At 39.5% G+C, this 20639-nt stretch overlaps 1 protein-coding gene and 1 non-coding gene across 7 annotated transcripts in view; both read left to right on the top strand.

The window, feature by feature from the left end:
• Positions 1-1259: 1259 nt before the first annotated feature.
• BRD7 (bromodomain containing 7) overlaps positions 1260-20639 on the top strand; it is a 53955-nt gene continuing 34575 nt past the window's right edge. For 2 of the 6 annotated variants that reach the window (XM_034940137.4, XM_034940135.4), the window contains exons 1-5: positions 1260-1523; positions 1956-2164; positions 15459-15588; positions 15899-15956; positions 20214-20358. In XM_034940137.4, the coding sequence (XP_034796028.1) occupies positions 1475-1523; positions 1956-2164; positions 15459-15588; positions 15899-15956; positions 20214-20358 (591 nt within the window). In that variant the 5' untranslated portion in view covers positions 1260-1474. The remainder of the gene's footprint in view (positions 1524-1955; positions 2165-15458; positions 15589-15898; positions 15957-20213; positions 20359-20639) is intronic. The other 4 variants (XM_055099544.2, XM_034940138.3, XM_055099542.2 and 1 more) reach the window with 2 other exon arrangements.
• On the top strand, positions 18116-18219 carry LOC112437476 (small nucleolar RNA U13). The gene has a single exon (XR_003026078.1). It is a non-coding gene; the product is annotated as a small nucleolar RNA U13 (small nucleolar RNA).

Below are 20639 nucleotides of genomic sequence, written 5' to 3'. Positions count from 1 at the left end.
CCACTCCTTAATCTCAAGTACCCAGGGACACAAACACTGCGGAAGGCCGCAGGGTCCTCTGCCTAGGAAAACCAGAGAACTTTGTTCACTTGTTTATCTGCTGACCTTCCCTCCACTATTGTCCTGTGACCCTGCCAAATCCCCCTCTGCGAGAAACACCCAAGAATGATCAATAAAAGAGAAAAAAAAAAAAAAAAGAAGAAGAGGCCTCAGAAGCAGATGGTGGCCATGTTTCCAGCCATATAGGAAAGAAGGGGGGAGATGGAGACCGATATACAGAGAGACAAGAGAGAGAGAGAGCTGGCATGCCAGTCAACAGCATTACATCCTTGGTTCCTGTCTTCTCTCTGGCAAGCTTTATTCTTGCCCTTTCTAGACATGTAAACCAATAAATCCCTTTTTGTTTACTTGAAATAATTCAAATTGGTTTCTATTAGTTACCAACAATAGGGTCCTAAAATATAAGCCTATAATTTCACCACTGAAGTTCAAGGTAAAGCTACAAATCTTCCTGGGAGAGGTGATTCATGGGCCTAAATTGTTACTAAAGTATAAATGACTGATAACAGATCCTTTCTTAAGAGGAGACTATAATTATGAGTTTATCTGAAAACAGACAAAGCACCATACAGCTAGAAGTAAAGACAGTCAAAACATCTGGAAACCTTCACCTATCAGCACATAAGTTTTTTTTAAGATTAGAATCTTCAGTCACCAATGTGCTGAGTTTGCCGGGTCTGGCACCCAGTATGGGGTTCAGTCAATATCGTAAAAGGGAAGAAACAGAAGCAAGGGAAAGTGGAAAGAAAGGAAGAGTGGGGGAAGGAGGAAGGGTAAAAAAAGAAAAGAAAAAAAGAGGGAAGGAGACGGGAAGAGGAGAAGGAAGGGTGATGAGGGAGGAAGAAAAGAGAGAAGGAAGGCTTGAAGGGAGGCAGTAAGGAGGGAAGAAGGAAGGAAGGAGGAAGGAAGGGAAGAAGGGAAAGAGAAAGAAAGAGAGAGAGGGAGTAAAAAGAAGGGAGGGAAGGGGAGACGGAGGGAGAGACACACAGAGACAGAGACAAGACAGACAAATTGAGGGGAAAGGGAGGAAGGAAGAAAGACAAGAGTCTGAGCGGTGGATCCCTCCCCGGCCCCGCCCCCGGCCCCGCCCCCGGCCCGCGAGCTGCAGCACCACCTCCGGTCGCCAGGGGCCGCCACCCGCAGCCGCCGGCACCCTGTGCGCGCGGCGGGCCTTCTTTCCCGCCTCTGCGCCGGCCGCGCGCCCCCCCCGCCGCCGCTCTCGGGCTCCGGCCGGGTCTCGCGCGCCGTCTTCTCGAGAGGGGCATCGCGCCGCCCGGCGCGCGCCGCCCCCCTGCCTCGCGGCGCGGGGTCTCGCGGGCCCCGCTCCCGCCCTCCGCTCGCCTGGCCCGGACCGGAAGCGGCGCCGCACGGCCTGGGCCTGGCGCGGGGGGCGGGCACCGGGGCCCGGTCGGACATGGGCAAGAAGCACAAGAAGCACAAGTCGGACAAACACCTCTACGAGGGTGAGGAGGGGGCCGGGGTGCGGGCGGCGGGCCCTCAGCGGCTCTGCCGGGCTTCCGCTCTTTCCCAATGGCTCCGGGGCGGCCCAGGGCCCTTCCCTCCCACGGCAGGCCCAGGCCCGCGAAGGGGGCGCGTCCTGCCCGAAGCCGCGCTGCCCCCCGTGCGGCGGCGGCATTCGAACCCGGGTCCCCCTGGTCCGGTGGGTCTCTGGTGGGGAGACGTGAGGCGGGCCCGGGAGGCCTGGGAGCGTTCGGGGCGGGCGGCGCCGCAGCACCCCCGGGCCGGGGTCCGTCATTCAACAGGTGCTTCGCGGAGCGCCCAAAGCCGCCTCGGGCTTGCTGCGCCTTCGCGCTCTGCATCCTTAGCACTCCCTGGAGAGCCCCGACTTTAATCGACGCGCTTTCCTTTCTTTTCTTTTCTTTTCTTTTTTTAAGAGTATGTAGAGAAGCCCTTGAAGCTGGTCCTCAAAGTAGGAGGGAACGAAGTCACTGAACTCTCCACGGGCAGCTCGGGGCACGACTCCAGCCTCTTCGAAGACAAAAACGATCATGACAAACACAAGGACAGAAAGCGGAAAAAGAGAAAGAAAGGAGAGAAGCAGATTCCAGGGGAAGAAAAGGGGAGAAAACGGAGAAGAGTTAAGGTACAAGTGGTTACATTGCTTTGGCTTTGCGGACGGCACTGCCTCCTCCAGCTGCCAACCTCATTTTATTTTCTTTGTATCTGGGGAAAACAAACGCCTCTAAGATCTGGCTCGTTTGAGGAGGAGCAGGACAGAATAGAGACATGAATCATCTATGAGTTTCAGCAAGTCGTTTTTGAATTATACTCTTAGGCAATTGTACTCGCACATCAGGTGAGGAAGCAGCTAAGTCCAAATTTTGAGGAGCTGCTTCAAAGAATGGTTTTTCCATCTAGGCAGGGTAAAAAGTCATGCTCAAGAAAGCCTCAGTGTTCGAGGATTGTCAAAAATAGTCATTTCAAAAGTGAGTGGGATCTACTGGGGTTTAAAGTTTGTTCTGAAATAAATATTATAATGCCAAATCTGTAATGAGCAACTTTAAATCTTTTAAAACAGTGTTGTAGTGTGTTGAGAAAATTTGGTCAGAAACCTGTAATGGAGATTGATATTCTTAACCATTTGCATTTAACAGAAAAGAATGAGTAGCTACCATCTTGGTTTGAAAGCTGGGCAAAATAATAATTAATGGGTGGGCCCAGTAGCCCACACTTGTAATCCCAACACTTTGGAATGCCGAGGTGGGAGGATTGCTTGAGACTGGAAGTTCGAGACCAGCCTGGGCAACATAGCAAGGCCCTGCCTCTGCAAAATAAACTACAAAAATTTCCAGAGCCTGGTGGTGTGCACCTGTGTCCCAGCTATTCAGGAGGCTGAGGTGGGAGGATCCCTTGAGCCCAGGAGTTTGAGGTACAGTGAGGTATGATCACACCACTGCACTCCAGCCTGGGCAATAATACGAGACTCTGTCTCTAATAATAATAACAACATTGTTATTACTGTTATTAACTTTCCAAATTTAACCTGCCACTGAACGACTTATTAAATCAATTATTGTGAAGGTAAATTTTCATAGGTTAGTTATATAATTTTTCTTATGTTTATATATACAAGAGGAGCTTTCTCTTCCATGTGATTGAACACATTGCTAAGTCACCAAGTCTTAGAGATCTTATTTTGGGGATTTCTTAAGTCTATTCCTTCCCTTTTGTCCCAGTTTTTATTACCTTTGGCTAGGTAGGAGTAATGTTTTGTTTTCTTCCTTAAATTATAAAACCCATATATGCATTTGATTTTTTAAAAGTAGTTCATGTGGTGCAAAAGTACACAAAATGGAAAAAGTTTTCCTCACCCCAGTCCTTCACATAGACTCCCTCTTCAGAGGTAACCAGTTGTTTTTTTTTTTAATTAATAGTAGTAAAGTAATTCGTGAAGATGATTTTTAAAAGTCAAGAGTACTACACAGCTTTTTGACACAAAGCAGTCTGCTGCTCCACTCTGGACACTTTTTAGGTATTTTTCCTTGCCTACTTATTTCTATTTCAAAATAAAGGTTTATATTGCTATTTACTGATTTAGCAGTTCATATCTTCTACCGACATCATGTTATGGAAGATGAGAATTCAGTTTCCCTTGCTCAAGGTATAGCTACATCACAATTATTGGTTAAATCAATATTAAAGTGATTGTAGGCAAGTATAGTATGCAAATATAGATCTGATCCTAACTAGTTAGATCATTGCTTTCATTTGTTTGGTTATTGCTTAATAATTCTTCCCAAACTCTAAGATTTATGAAACTCATTTGAGTTCTTTACTTCCTTTTTTATTTTCCTCTGGAGACATTTATTTTACAGCTCTCTGTCTCCTGGAGGCTGAATTAGTTGCTGTCAAGGCCTCCTGGGACTCTCCTTCACCTGCTTCCTGGATCTCATGCCTTCCTCTTTCTTGGTTCATTCCCTTGTTCTGGTGGACTCTTAACTCTAGGAACGTCCTAAGAAAGCATACACGGGGTAGATTTTATAAGTTCTAACATGTTTGAAAATCTGTATTCTGCCCTCATACAGGTTGATGGTTTGACTTGTTTAGATTGAAAATTATTTTCTTTCAGACTTTTGAAGGCATTGCTTTGTTGTTTTCTGGCTTCTAAATTTGCTGTTGAGAAGTCTGTTGCCATTCTGATTCTTAGTCCTTTGCATATGACCAGTATTTGCTAACTTGAAATTTTTAGGATCTTCCCCCTTATCTTCAGTGTTCTGACATTTCACAATGAATACTTGTGCCTTCAGTTCAGAGCTGTGTGCTTGAAGTATTCCTGTGTTCATTTCTTTCCCTCCATTTTTTCTTTTCTTGGTTTCTGGAACTCCTGCCCTTTAGATATTAGACTCCTGAACTGATCCTCTAATTTTCTTATGTTTTTCTCATATTTTTTCTGGGTGTGTGTGGGGCGGGGGAGGGTTCTTCCTTCAGGGAACATCCCTAAAATTTCTGACTTTTCCAGATTTATTTCAGATCTTATACCTTGAATTTCCAAGAATTTTTTCTTGTTCTCTAACTGTCCTTTTTGAATTAGCACCCTGTTCTTGGTTTTAGATGCAGTATATTCTTTTCTTTCTCTGAGGATATTAATCGAAGTTTTTTCCTGTTTTTTTCTTCTAAGTTTTCTTTTGCTCCCTGCCCTGTCTCTCTCTCCCAAATTCTTCCATTTATTTGTCTGTCTCTGTTTTCTGTTGAAAGCATCCTTTAGTTGTCTGCTGAGCTTTTGCAGTTTGTACAAAGCTGATTAAATGCTTCGTACGTAGACAGAGTTTGTCAGTTGATGGACTTTATTGTAGAGTGACTAACAGGGACTCGGTCATTTTGGTGAAGAATGCCCCAATGTCTGTACCTTACAGATGTTTTCTCTGGGATTTTTAGTTTCTCCAGAGAAAAATCCTCCTCTCCTAGGAGATGGATTTTGCCAGTTTTATCCGTGTTTCTGGAGCCAACTGTGGGGCAGGGGCTGAAGGTCTTACCACCCAGTTTTCTGAGTCTGGCATTTCTCCTCACTTTTGGCTCGTCTCGAGATTTGGAGACTCTCAGGTTCCCTGCCTCCCCCAGTTCTGAGCTTTTCCAGGGTTCTGGAATTTAGGCTTTTTTCAAAGGTGTCCACCTCTCTGCATACGGGAGTATCTTGCTTTCTCTGTTCTGCAAATCACCCCATTTGCCTTCCGTCTCCCAAGTGTGTTGCCGTGGCTTATCAACCTTTGTCTCTTATGTGCTCTTTGTTCTGGCCATCGTCTTGTTTAACAAAAGTTGAGGTAACCACTTTGAACCACTCTGGTTTTTGTTCTGGCAGTTACCACCATAATCCCATTGATACATTAATATTCTTCATTTCTTGTTTTATTCGTTATCTTATTCTTCATATCGATTACATAGTATTTAGTTATATGGATATACCATACTTATGATTATTACTTTTAAATCTTACATGTAATACTGCAGTGAGCCTCATTGTACACACATCTTTGTACACTCGTGTAAGAATATCTTCAGGATGGGTTCTTAGAAGTGTTCTCCCCGCTGTGTTCCAGCCACTCTATCGTTTCTTGACTGTGGCTCTAAAGATCATTAGTCCCATTGTATTTTGATGTCATTGCAACCTAAAATGGGTTCATATCCACAGTCTCTTCTGGACACACCTCTCAGAATAGGACAGGTAGGGGGATGGTTTCTATTTCACATTCAGGGCTAGAGACTTCAGATCCTCTGGGGTGTCACTGGTTCTGTAGGGACTGTTTGGGTCATTCTTTTTTTCCAGGCTAGACCAGGGAAGCAGGGAGAGATTCTTTTTGCTAGTGTTATGTAGGGAGGGAGACCTTAGAGATGCCTCTGTGAGCTGTGTTCTGGATGTCCAGGGAGTTTTAGGAATAGTAGTTGCTGTGATCTCTTCTTGGGAGAAAGAAGGGCTAGAGTATGTATGATTCTGAGGGACTGGCGACTCTTCTCTCAGTTCCATGCAGCTGGATGGAGGACAAAGGATGTCCTTTTCTTTTCAAAACATTTTTCTGAAAGGCATACATAACTTCTGCTTATGTTTTACTAACCAGAACCTAATCACGTAGTCACCTTAGCTGCTAGGGAGACCGGAAAATGTTGTCTTTTTTTTTTTCCTTTTTGAGATAGGATCCCATGTTGTCGCCCAGGGCAGAATGCAGTGGTGCAATCATGGTCCACTGCAGCTTCAAACTCCTGGACTTAAGTGATCCTCTCACCTCAGTCTCCCGAGTAGCTGGGACTACAGGCATGTATCACCACACCCAGCTAATTTTTTCAAAAACATTCTTTTGTAAAGATGGGGTCTTGCTATGTTGTCCAGGCTGGTCCCAAACTTCTGGGGTCAGGTGATCCTTTCACCTCAGCCTCCCAAAAGTACTAGGATTACAAGTGTGAGCTACCATGTCTGGCATTTTAGTTGCGGGGAGTGAATGGGGGTAATGTACCTTGCTAAAAATTAGGAATCTGTTACTTAGGAAAATAAGATAAAGTTGGGGGAAGCGCGCACGCGCGCGCACACACACACACACACTACGTAAAGCCTTACAATTTTTCAAAAGTGCCTCAGTTAAGTGATTTTCTTGTTTTGAGTAGGAAGGCTCTAACTATATTAGTTTAAAATGCCCCAGCGGGTAGGATCAGCAGTATTTCTCCCTGTACAGCAGTGGTATTTAATGCCGACCAAAGCATTAGGGGTACAACGTGCTTTGGTTTCCACCAGACACCACCCCTATGAAAGTGATGAATTTTCTTATTCCTTAAACATTCTGATGCTGAGCAGTTGATAAAGAATTTGCCTGCTGGCATGACTCTTAAAACATTAGTTTTCCTTTCCTAAATGTTCAGTCTTATATTTTCCCATGTTATGTAAAAAATAAAATAACAGCCATAAAAAATGCTCATGCCATCTGATCTAGTCATACATACACAAGAGGATAGTTAAGTAAAACTAAGATGCAATAGGTAAAATTCTGTGAGGCTGTTAACTTGATAAAATGATTTATAAAAATTACAGAAGTATTTCTAAAATCACAGTAGAGGAAATAACCATATACACACCCATTATGATTATAACACGAAAAAACTACACGTAACGTTTTACAAATAACAACTGCTACTTATCAGGCATATAGTACATCCTAGGTTCTGTGCTGAGCGCTTTATGTACATCATCCTACTATACTCCTTACTGTAATCCTGTGAGACTGGTGTTCTGTCTCTATTTTGTTGGATTGTGGTTCAATACACATAGCATAAAATTTACCATTTTAATTATTTTTAAGTGTGCAGTTCAGTAGTGTTAAGTGTATTTACATTTTTGTGCAACTATTTTCCAGAACTTTTTCGTACCTATTAACAACTCCGCATTTTCCTTTCTCCCTCTCCTCAGACCTCGGCGACCATCATTCCACTTTCTGTCTCTGTGAATTTGACTGCTTTCATAAGTGGAATGATACAGTATTTGTCTTTTTGTAGCTGTCCTATATCATTTAGCACAATGTCCTCAAGGTTCGTCTGTTGTAGCACGTGTTGGAATGTCCTTCCCTTCTAAGGCTAATTGCTACTCCATTGTATGGATATACCACATTTTATTTATTTATCAGTCAGTGGACATGTGGTTTGCTTCCACCTTTTGGCTGTTATGAATAATGCTGCGAGGAACATGAGTTGTACAAAGTTCTCTTCAAGACCCCTACTTTCACTTCTTTTGGATACACACCCACAAATAGAATTACTGGATCATACTATCTCCTCTTTTATTAATGAGAAAATTGAGGCTCAGGGAGGTTAAGTAACTTTACCAAAGTCTCACAGTTAATGCCAGAACAATAACTCAAATTCTGCCCTTAAGAGGTCTTTAATCTGAAAGAGTTGTTAAAGTAGGCACCAACCTCTGCCCACAGCACATGGGGAAATAAAGTCAGTGCCCTAACAGAGGCAGGGTTCTAGTTCTGAGGCTCCTGAGAGTACATGGAGCTGGGGGAAATCACAGAAGACTTTTCTCAAGAAGCAGCATTTGAGTTGGGCTTTAGAAATCAAAATACAGTGATGTAACACTATATGTTCAGTTAACATGGGGTCAACTATATGCCCTGAGAGAAATGGCTCTTTTTATGGTAGTTCAGTAGAAGTATTTATGGTAGTTCAGTAGAAGTATTCTAAGATTGTAAGTCATGAGTATTGTACTTAATGGGCTACTTCAGGTATTTTCCAAGGTGATTTGACAACCCAATTTTTATTTATGTGCTGACTTTAGATGATGATCCCTGAATAGAATGATAGGCCACTGCGTAGAGACGTGGAGGTCAGGAAGCCCACACACCAGAGGATTATGGAGCTGTTGTTAGAGGATTAGCTCAGAAATGGGCAAGAAGGAGATGTGTATAGGGGACATAAAGTAAGTCTCTTTTTAAACACAGAATGCATGGAGGGGAGGATAGGGTAAGATCTGAAAGGCAGCTGAGATGGCAGAGTAAGGAGTTTGAGCTTCAGTATGTAGTCAGTGGGAAGTCAAAAACTTTGAGTGGAAGAATGATAAAAGCTGAGTGTTAGTAACATAAATCTGGTAACAGTATCTAACAAATATTGAATGGAGAGAGTGGAAACTGTAAGGAGACCTGCATAGAAAGCTTTTTATTGAAATAGCGCAGACGAGTGGTCTCAATTCCTTTATTGAAACTCACTTGCTGTTCTGAAGAACATAGTCCTAACCCAAATGATGTCTTAATAGCTTTGTAGGTCGACTTCTGGTTTAGTTGCTGAAAGAAGTTAGGCCAGTCACATTGCTTAGGAATGTTATCAGAATAAAATGAGAAAGATAGTAGTCATTAAAAAAATTTTTTTACTCAAAAGCATTAACACATATAGGATGTTATTATATATAAAGCTAAAATTAAGTAAAACTTTAATGAAAATTACAGTAAATTCCAGTAAATACCTATTTTATTAAAGCACTATCTATACTAAGTCCAACAGTGGAGGCAGACTCATAACTAACATCCGAGTGTTTACTGTCTGCCAGACACTATTCTAAATTCTTTGTGTATATTTACTATTTTGATCCTTAGAAATAATTCTGTGAGGTAGGTGCTGTTAGTATCTTGTATTGCTGATTTAACTGAGCCACAGAGTATGAGGTAGCTTTTAACTAGAGAGGAGCAGTGACTAATTGTATTAAGCAAAGTGAGAATTCTGGCAAAACACAGTTCATTGACTTGTGCCATCTGTCACACCTGGGATCTCTGGGCTGTTGTGGCTTATCTGCCTTGGCAGAAAACCCTCCCCCTTTCTCAGCATTGGTCTGTGTGTGTCCCTCCTGAGGCAGTCGTCTCAACCCCAAAAGACCTTCCCAAGGAAGGAAGAACTCAGAAAAGGGGCCTATGAGTAGCATTGCTCCTCTGATAGAAGGCTGTTTATCTGTTTCTTTATTCAACAAATATTTACCTGACACCTATTATCTGGCCAGACTGTACTAGGCTCCAGTGATTAAGATAGGTAAATAAATAAATAAAATCCTACAGGAGCTCAAAGTTGGACCCAGGAATCAGACATGAAAGTATAAATAAACCTCACGACCTGGTAAATCCTAAGGGAGGTTTGACTAACTTGTTCCAGGAGTCCAGGGAAAGGTATGCGTCATTCTGCCGCGGGCAGCCAGGGGAAAGCATCATAGAGCTAATGGCTAACGTGTGTAGCAAATGCTGTTTTCAGCCTAGGGCCAAAAATGATGTGCAGCTGCCAGGTAATGAAACATTTTTCATTGGATTCTAAAATCAGCTGTTAAAAGGGAACTCTACATTTTTTTTTGCATATTGGAGCATCACTTGAATATATGTATGTGTATATATCCTCCAAAAGTAACCAACCTGAAGGACAGTACTTATTACTAAGGACTTTAGCTGTTAATTTGCATGCTTTTGTGTTCCTATTTCATGCTGTCTCCTATGATTAATTACTTCTGCAAATACTTAGCAAGTATTATGTGTTAGGCATTTGCTGAGCTTGCAGGTATGGAGCTGAATAAGACAAGGACCCCTGTCCAGAGGGAGCTCCAGTAGAACAGGCAAATGTCATTTGTTGAGTGAATAATGTGGTTCGGTGAGTGTTAAATCCTAATAATCTGAGCAAAGATTTGCTTTAAAAGCATTACACACAGATTAATAAAATAACTTGCCATCAAGTTGTGGGCAAATTAGAATCTAGTCAGAAGAAAGTAAATGTGTTTGTAGTTAATGGAAATAGCCCCTCTTCCTTTCTCCTGCCTCAGATCTTCATGCATACAAGATGTTTCCTCTGCCTGGAATGCTGTTCCCACACACCTACCTCCACCCCCAACCTAGCTAGATTCTTTCTCCTTCAGATCTCAGCTCAGATGTTACTTCCTCATGGAAACCTTCCCACACTTGTCCAGTCTAAATTATTTTCACCCAAAAGTTATTCTGTCCTTGAAATCTGTTTTGTTGTTGTTTTTAAGACTAGTCAAGTGAAACAGTGGGAATGGGGAAGGAACAAAGAAATCTGTAGCTGGTTGTGATCAATTAGTTGTAAACATGTTTTTTTTTTTAATGAGTTATTTAATGCACATCTCTGCTGTTATAAACCTGTTTGTTTTTTGAATGAGTTATTTAATGAACATCTCTGCTGTTTCACTCTGAGCTCCGTAAGAGTAGGGCTGTGTATATTTTCTCTTTCACTATATAGCCACACAGTAAAGCCTCTTTTATTTATTGAATGAATGAGTGTCCATCATGTGCTAAGTAATGTGCTAAAACTTCACATAAACTATCACATTTAATCCTTAAAATAGTCCTGTGAGGTATGTATTGTTGTGTCTATTTTAAAGATTAGAACATTAGACTCCAAAAAATTATATAGTTTATCCGTGACACCATAGCTGATTACATAGTTTATCCATATCATAGCTTTGTCACCTACTAGTGACGAGGCCAGAATTTAAACCCGCTTTATAAACTAACTGTAAACTCTTCTTCCTTAACTACCTAAAGTTAAATGGCACTAATATTTTTGCTTAGTTTTTTCTGTGTAATTAACAGAATTTACTGTTAACCAGAACTGTGTTAACTTATGGTTTTACGTAACTATATTCATTTAATAAGTGACATTCACAACAAGATTCTACAACATACTCTGAATTATGAAAAAGAAAATGTAAAGGTTGGAATCAGAATTTTAGGTGGAGAGAGACCTGTAGAGATCACAGCCTTGTGTTGTACAGATGGGAAACTGAGACTAAAACAGTGGGGTAACTTGTTAAAAGTCATATGCTGGTGAACTAGAAGCTAGATCTCCTGATTCTCAGTCTGGAAATAACATGCTACGATATCTCTATTCAGTTTAGGGTAGTTTCCAAGCATATGTTTTTATATTCTTTTTTTCTTTTGGACTCCCTAGCCCCAAAGACTTTTTGCTTTACTGAATGATAAAGTGGTTACGGTAGACCAGGATAACTAGGTAAAGATACTAGGTAGGGGTAGTTCAGAAACATTATACCCTCCTTTGGTACTTTTTCCACTTGGCCAGTTTATGATTGACCATCTTATCAACTCTGTAAGATAAATAATAATAGTTAAATCTCCATCTTGCATGTGGTAAAGAGGTCTGATGAGAGTAAATGAATTGCCTAAGGTCACAGAGTGGTTTTTTACTTTATTCTTTTTGTTCTTTTTTTTTTTTTTTTTTTTTGAGACAGGATCTGGCTCTGTTGCCCAGGCTAGAGTGCAGTGGTGCAATCTCGACTTACCGCAACCTCCATCTCCTGGGGCTCAAGCCATGCTCCTACCTCAGCCTCCCAAGTAGCTGGGACTACAAGTGCACACCAAAACTCCTGGCTAATTTTTGTATTTTTTGTAGAGACGGGATTTCGCTATGTTGCCTAGGCTGGCCTCGAACTCCTGAGCTCAAGTGATCCACCCACCTCGGCCTCCCAAAGTTCTGGGATGACGGGTGAGCCACCGCATCCAGCCAGCAGAGTGTTTTAAGGGTGAAGCTGGACTCTTAGAGCATAGGTTAGCAAGTTGGCCAACAGTTTTTGTAAATAAATTTTTATTGAAACACAACCAAATTAATTCATTTACATTTTATCTGTGGTGGTTTTCATACTACAACACATACTGTAATACAAAAGCAGAGTTTAGTAGTTGTGACAGAACTTAATGGGCCACAAAGCCTAAATGTTTACAGTTTGGCCATTTTTGGTTTTTGTTTTGTTTTGATTTGTTTTGTTTTTGAGACAGAGTCTTGTTCTGTCGCCCAGGCTGTAGTGCAGTGATGCGTTCTTGGCTCACTGCAACCTCTACCTACGGGTTCAAGCGATTCTCCTGCCTCAGCCTCCCAAGTAGCTGGGATTACAGGCATGCACCACCACCCGCAGCTGATTTTTGTATTTTTAGTAGAGATGGAGTTTCGCTTTGTTGGCCAGGCTGGTCTCAAACTCCTGGCCTCAAGTGGTACACCTGCCTCAGCCTCCCAAAGCTCTGGGATTACAGGCATGAGCCACTGCACTTGGCCCAGTTTGGTCGTTGACCAAAAAGTTTGCTGGCCCCAGTTCTAGACTCTTGGCACTGGCACTGGATGAGTTTTTTCTACCTGGGAGAATGCATACTGCCTCTCAAGCTGTCTCTTCTTCACAGGTCACATTTAATAGGAAGGAATCTGTGTCTCTGTGGCTGTTATTTCATAGAATGGATCTTCTAAACTTGCCAGCCTACCAAGATCCATACCAGTATTTCTGGACGAAGGATTTAAAATTTTCCAAAGTTAAGAATTACTGCAACAGAATATGTTGTGAGGTGGTAAAAATACATTAATCAACTAACAGTGGTAGCTGGGATCAAGCATGAGTTCAGTTTATAACTGCTCTCTGGAACTTTTAAAACAACCATATATTCTGTATTAGGTGCTTTGGATTCTGAAAATAGAGTGCAGAGCTCTAGATCAGTGATTCTCAAAGTGTGGTCCCTGTACCAGCAACACCCACATGGCCTGGAAACTTGTTAGAAAGTACAAATTCTCAGTCTCTACCCCATACCTGCAGATCAGTAATTCTGGGGACAAGGCCCAGCCATCTGTGTTTTTAATGAGACCTTCAGGTGATTCTAATGCACACTAAAGCTTGCGAACCACAAGAATTTTTGTTTCTTGCAAAACAAAATTTTTGTTTCTTGCAAAACAAAATTTTTGTTTCTTGCAAAACAAAATTTTTGTTTCTTGCAAAACAAAATTTTTGTTTCTTGCAAAATCCTAAATAATCCTGATGCTGCCAGTCTGGTGACCATGCTTTGAGAACCATTGCTGTAGATACTAGAAATAAAAAATAGGGCATAGGCCAAGAAAATAGCTTTTTGAGTCCATAAGATCCTGTTGAGAATCTTGATTTGATGAGCATAAAATGGGCATTGTTGGACAATTTTACTTCAAAATTTAAATTTTAAAAATGCAGAGTACAGAGAATAATAAAACTACCATCTTGATACCAACCATCCCGCTTTAGCAGATCTCAACATTTAGCCATATATATATGTGTGTGTGTGTGTGTGTGTGTGTATATATATATATATATATTTTTCCCCTAAGGAAAGAAGAGGGCAGACAGAGATCCCTTATACCCTTTCAGAGTCCCATTTCTGTCTTTCCTTCTGATAGAACCACTGTACTGAATTTGGTGTATATCACATGCATGTTTTTATAATTACAAGTTCTGCATACATCTGTAAACAATGTATGCTTACACATTTTCATACTTAGCTTGTAACAGTAATTGTTCTGCAACTTTTCTCCAGACATTGTTTCTGAATGTTATGCATGTTGATACAATACAATTTTAGCTCATTTACATTACCTGTTATGTAAATATGACACAATTTATTAATCTATTTTCCTTTTAATAGGCATTGGATTATTCCTATTTTTTACTATTTTAAACAATGCTGCAGTAATCTCATACAAGTCTCCATGTAGACCATACGACAGGAAATTTCTCTGGTATATGCACAGAGAGTAGCAGTTGAGAAGTAGGTTAAAGGCTTTGCTAGCTTTGCTAGATATTGCTAATTGCTCTGCTAAGGATTGTTCCTATTCACCCAATTGCAAGGTATGAAAATCCCATTTCTCTACATTTTTATCAAAACTTGACATTTCAGACAAATGTTGCCAAAGAGAGGCGAAATGCCTTCTAGTTTTTAAATCTATAATTACCCAAGTTCTAGGGAGCTTGAGCTAGTTCTCAGGTTCTCAACATTTCACATTTCTTATTCTGTGAGTTACCTGTGATATCACTTATCTATTTCTTTTTTGGATTTTTTGCCTTTTTGCATAGATTTATAGATGTTCTTTATGGAATCTTTCTTAATGTTTTATAAGTTGTGTTTCAAGTACTTTATCTCAGTCTATCGTTAGATTTTTAACTTGGTTCATGGATTTTGTTGAGGTACCAAAATTTATCAACTTAATATCAAATTTATCAAGGTTTTCCTTTAAAATTTATTCATTTTATATCTTTTTAAGAAAGTCTTTTTCTACTCTTGGGTCTTAAAGATGCTTTACTTTTATCTGAAGTTCTGAAGCTTTGCTTTGTACATTTAAGTCTTTATCTGGAATTCACTTTTGTGTATGGCATGAAGTAGAGCTCAAATTCTATTTTCTCTTTTCAGGTAACAGTTGTCTCAGCACCACCCTTTTGTCATTGACTTATAATGTCACCTCTGTGATATACTGAGATTATTCTATGTACATGGGTCTGTTTCTGGGCTCTGATCTCTTCTGTTGGCTTATTTGTCTGTGTGTCAGACCCACATTGTCTTATTATCACGTTATACAAATAATATCTGGTAAGACGTATCATCTTACTCTGACCTTTTTCAAAACTATTGTGTTCTTAATCGTTCACTCTTCGAGGTAAATTAATGCAATTGGCTTGTTGAATTCCATGGAAATTTTTGTTTTTAAATTCCGATTGGCATTACGTCGAATGTATTGATAACTTGAGAGAGGATTGACTCTGAATTCATGAACATAGTATATCTCCTTTATTCAGGCCTTCTCTGACCTTCAGTAATGTTTCACAGTTTTTCCCAAAAGGTTTTGGGTATCTTTTATTAGATTTATTTCTATATACACTATGTTGCTTTTTTGGATAGTATTGTTTTTCTAACTGGTTATTTCTGGCATAGAGACCCCCTTTGTTTTTTCCTTCGTGAACGTATTATTCTCTCCTTTTCCAGTAGATGGCAGTAAAGTACATTGAGCTTGTTATTAAGAATATTTTCTTTACAGTGATGTCTTTTTACCCCTTAAAATGATTTATGTATTTAAAAATATTGGTTCTGAAATATTTCTAAATTATCTCCCTTTGTTCCATTTAGGAGGATAAAAAGAAGCGAGATCGAGACCGGGTGGAGAATGAGGCAGAAAAAGACCTCCAGTGTCACGCCCCTGTGAGATTAGACTTGCCCCCTGAGAAGCCTCTCACAAGCTCTTTAGCCAAACAAGAAGGTTGGAATAACTCTGAATTAACTATCCTGAATGAGGAGGCTGAAATTATTATAGCTCAGGAAAATGGTGGGGTTTTAGCTTCTAAGTTGGAGCTTTGTGATTGAATTTTTAAGTTTTTTCTCTCAAACTGCATAAGAGCTTTAAATTAGCTTCAATTTTGGATTGATACTCTCAAACTTCAATATATTTTTAAGATAAATGGAATTTCTGTATGAGATATTTAATAATGGTTGTAGAAAATGATATAGTAAATAATACTCTCTAGAATACTCCTTTTTAAAATACTCTTTTCCCTTCTTCTTTGATTTAGAAGTAGAACAGACACCCCTTCAAGAAGCTTTGAATCAACTGATGAGACAATTGCAGAGGTAAATGTTTTTCCAATATTTTTATAACATAGAAATTAAAATGGTAGATGTGTAGGATCCAAACCACATTTGTGCCTAACTCCAAACATACTTGATTTTAAAGTGAATGATAAATATTTTGCCTGGCAGCAGAAGTACTCCAAGAGGCTAACTTTTAGATATTCTTTATTTGGTTTGTTTCCCTGGCAACTTGAAGGGTGTTACATAATACTTTTAATGACAAATTTCTGTCTCTAAAGTAATTTCTGATGTTAAAACTTTAAGCCAGGAATAAACAATACAGATATTTCCACTTTGCTAATAGATGGAAATACCTTCTGTGTATTTGTACAATGCTTATCATGCCACGAATGTTTAGCAATTATTAAGTATGGGAGAAAAAATAAAACACCATAAATAGGAATTATGGCCTTCTTTTAAATGCAAAAATTGGTTCTAAAAATTTCAGTGCCTAGATTAAGCTACTGTTGAGTTCTTAAAAGGGAAAAGAATAACTCAATCTTTATTAAAATATTTATTTTGGGCCGGGTGTGGTGGCTCACGCCTGTAGTCCCAGCACTTTGGGAGGCCGAGGCGGGCAGATCACGAGTTCAGGAGATTGAGACCATCCTGGCTAACATGGTGAAACCCCATCTGTACTTAAAAAAAAAAAAAAAAAAAAAAAAAATTTGCCGGGCATGGTGATGGGCGCCTGTAGTCCCAGCTACTTGGGAGGCTGAGGCAGGAGAATGGTGTGAACCCGGGAGGTGGAGCTTGCAGTGAGCCGAGATTGCGCCACTGCACTCCAGCCTGGGTGACAGAGCAAGATTCCGTCTCAATAAATAAATAAATAAATAAATAAATAAATAAAATATATTTATTTTGATATCTCTCTTTACTCAGAGTTTAAATTTTCAGCTCAAAGATATTTCCATTATTTGCAAAGGGTTTATGGTTGTAGATCATACATTTTTACAGTGGACTTTCTTTCATTGTATTGAACTTAAGTCAACCCAGAACACATTGTAAATAATTTTTCTCTAATGTAATCTGTATTCAATGCCTGTTCAGGTTTGCAGTTAAGATCAGAAGTTAACCGAGTATAGTAGCTCACACCTGTAATCCCAACACTTTGGTAGGCTGAGGTGGGAGGATCAGTTGAGGCCAGGAGTTTAAGACCAGCCTGGGCAACATAGTGAGACCCCATCTCTACAAAAAAATAAAAATTATCCTAGTGTGTTTGCACACACCTGTAGTCCCAGCTCCAGAGACTGAGGTGGAAGGATCACTTGAGCCCAAAAGGTTGAGGCTACAGTGAGCTGTGATAGCACCATTGCACTCCAGCCTGGGCAACAGAATGAGATCTTTTCTAAAAAAAAAAAAAGAACTTACTGATCTCTCTTCTTTTTTGGTGTTTGAGAAAAATTACATCTAGTCTTTATATTTAAATAACTTGTTCATTACTTCACTGCTTGTCCGAAAGGAGTGAATAGGTATTGGGTATTCCATTGCAATTTACAAGGTATGACTGTAAAATGTCATGGCTGCCTTAGAGTTTTTCTTGCAACGTAAGGCCAGAATGTAGGTTAATGATGTCACCTTAAAAGAAATGACTTAATTAAAAGAAGACATTCAAATGGCCAACAGGTATATGAAAAAATGCTCACCATCACTAATAATCAGAGAAATGCAAGTCAAAATCACCCCACCCCAATTAGAATGCCTGTTATCAAAAGACAAAAAAAAAAAAAAAAGCTGGCAAGAATGTGGTAGAGAAAGGGAAATTGTATATACTGTTGGTGGAAATGTAAATTAGTATAGCCATTATGGACAACAAGTATTATGGACAACAAGTTCCTCAAAACATTAAAAATAGAACTACCATATGATCCAGCAATTCAGCTACTGGGTATATATCCAAAGGTAATGAAATCAGTATGTCCAGGAGATACCTGTACTCTTGTGTTAATTGCAGTGCTATTCATAGTAGCCAAGATGGAATCAGTCTAAGTGCCCATCAATGGATGAATGCATTTTTTAAAATGTGGTATGTATACACAATGGAGTATTATTTCACCATTAAAAAGAATGAAATACTATCATTTGTAACAACATGGATGAACCTAGAGGACATCATGTTAAATGAAGTAAGCCAAACACAGAAGAACAAATACTGCACGATCCTTTTGTAGTTCATAAGTGTAATGATTGGGTTTTCGTGTTCCTTTGTGAGATATACCGCCCTCAAACTTTGTTAGAACATCAGCACATTACCCATCTGATGTGAAGACAGAAAATATGGTGAGGGCACAAATATGACATCATCTCACTCATGTGGGATCTTAAAAAGTTGATTCATAGAAGTAGAGAGTAGAACAGTGGTTACCAGAGGCAAGGGAAAGGTAGAGGTTGGTCAGCAGGTACAGAATTACAGTTAGATGGGAGGAATAAGCTCTGGTCTTCTGTTGCACAGTAAGGTGACAGCAGTCCACAACCATTTATTATATACATCAGAATAGCTAAAAGAAAGGATTTTGAATGTTCTTATTCAAAGAAATTAACAAGTGTTTGGGGTGATGAATATGCTAATTACCCTGATTTGATTATTACACAGTGATACCGAAGTATCCTTGTATATATGTATGTTAGTATATATGTGTTGAAACGTCACACTGTACCCTCTAAATATGTGCAATTATTATGTGTCAATTAGAAACAAAGTCTTAATGAAAAGACACTTCAGAAAGTATTTCTTAGTCTAAAGACATTGGGAATTAGAACCCAGAGCCACACTGTTTTGATTAGTTTTAGTGATTGGATGATTCTTCATCCTTACCAGGAGCTAAGCCTGGTTTAAAAAAAAAAAATCTAGTTGATCAAGTTTGATAATAGCATTTTTGGTCAAAACTAAATGGGGCTCTGTATTAAAATGACTGACCTAGGAGTTACATAATTTCCTCCAAAGGGTAGCTGCAGGAGGCCACCCAGAGGTGAATGCTGCCGTTACGGTAACTCCTGTGGACAGCGCACATTTTGATGTATGGGTCCTGACTGTGTATTTTTGCTTGTTGTCATTTTTTAGTCTCACTGCTTAGGCATCCTGCTGTGAAAAACAAAGGCAGATTCACATAGACCTGAGTCAGATTTCAACTCTTTTATTTAATGCATGACTCAGGATAGATAATTTCAACCTCACTGAGCCTCAGTATCCTCCGGTAGTGGAGGATACCACCACTTTGATGGCTTTTGTGAGGATTCGATATAAAATATGTCAAGTGCCTACCACTGGGACTAGCAACATGGTAAATATGTTTTTAAAGAAGTTGTTATTTTTTAAACCATATTTTTACTGTTATTCTGTGGAGTAAGAAAACTTTTGGTGTGTCAGATTTCCAGAGGGAAAAAAATTAGCATAATGATTTAATCATATAAAGCATTCATTCTCAACCTGACAATACTGGAAATACAAATGCCAAATATTCAAATCCCAATGCCAATACTCATCTGTGGAAATATCACTGCCTGGACCCTACCCTTCTTCCCCAAGAGCTTCTGGTACAGTGGGTCTAGGCTGAGTCTTCCTCCCGCTTCTTCCCCGCATTGGAATTTTTTTAAAGCTCCTGTGTGATTCTAGTGTACAGCCAGTGTTGTGAATCTGTGATGAAAAGCACTAGTTTTCAAATTTGAGTTTCTGATTTTGGGGTTTTTTTGGTCCAGTCCTGTCTTGGTACACATACGGAGGTATTTAAGAGGACCTTTTTAATGTCAGTTTTTTTAGCATCCCCCACATACACATGATAGAAGTTATATACATTTATGGAGAAAACAGACATGCATGGACCAGAAATGCAAGCCTATTAGAAATTAATATGGAGGATTGTAGATGTATGTTCATAGTTACTATTTTGGCCTTTTCCCCTTTGGTTGATTAAAAATATTCAGTGCTAATCTCCCAAAGGTTAAAACATTGGTCAGTTAGTTGAGGTTGTTTATTTTGCTTCATGTTTTCCTGTATAAGTGTAGCTGTTAATTAATGAGGCTGTGTATTTTAAAAGAAAGAAATCTCCATCCTGAGGGTACAGCTAGTATGTAAAACTTCCTTGTTATGAAATACTTAATCGACTTTAAAATCATTTCTTCAGTTTTCAGTTAAAAATATGTTAACATATTACAGATTCTTTCTGCATCTGAAGGGTTTCCTCTGACTTCTGCTCCTAGACCAATAGATTTGTTTGTAATAGAATAAAATATTACATTGTATTTTGCATATCTTTACAGAAAAGATCCAAGTGCTTTCTTTTCATTTCCTGTGACTGATTTTATTGCTCCTGGCTACTCCATGATCATTAAACACCCAATGGATTTTAGTACCATGAAAGAAAAGATCAAGAACAATGACTATCAGTCCATAGAAGAACTAAAGGTAACTCTTCAATCCTATATACACAAAATCTTGGTAGAAATCTGCATGTCTGATATTCACAGTCTTTCTCATTGACCTTTTATTTTGCAAAGAATTGAGTTTATTTTAAGATCCAATATCTTTGTTTATTTCTGCTTCAGAAAACTTTATGAGCTTGGTGATGGAAAACCAGATGAAATAGGTCCTCTGATATCTTTCATTCATAATTATTTTTGTCTTTAGCGAAATTTTGAGTTTGATATGTGTTCCACAGTATATTTTTTCCAACCTTAGAGTGAAAT

Source organism: Pan paniscus, chromosome 18 (assembly GCF_029289425.2).
Source record: "Pan paniscus chromosome 18, NHGRI_mPanPan1-v2.0_pri, whole genome shotgun sequence".
Classification (NCBI taxonomy): domain Eukaryota; kingdom Metazoa; phylum Chordata; class Mammalia; order Primates; family Hominidae; genus Pan; species Pan paniscus.
This window is presented reverse-complemented; position numbering and strand designations above follow the sequence as displayed.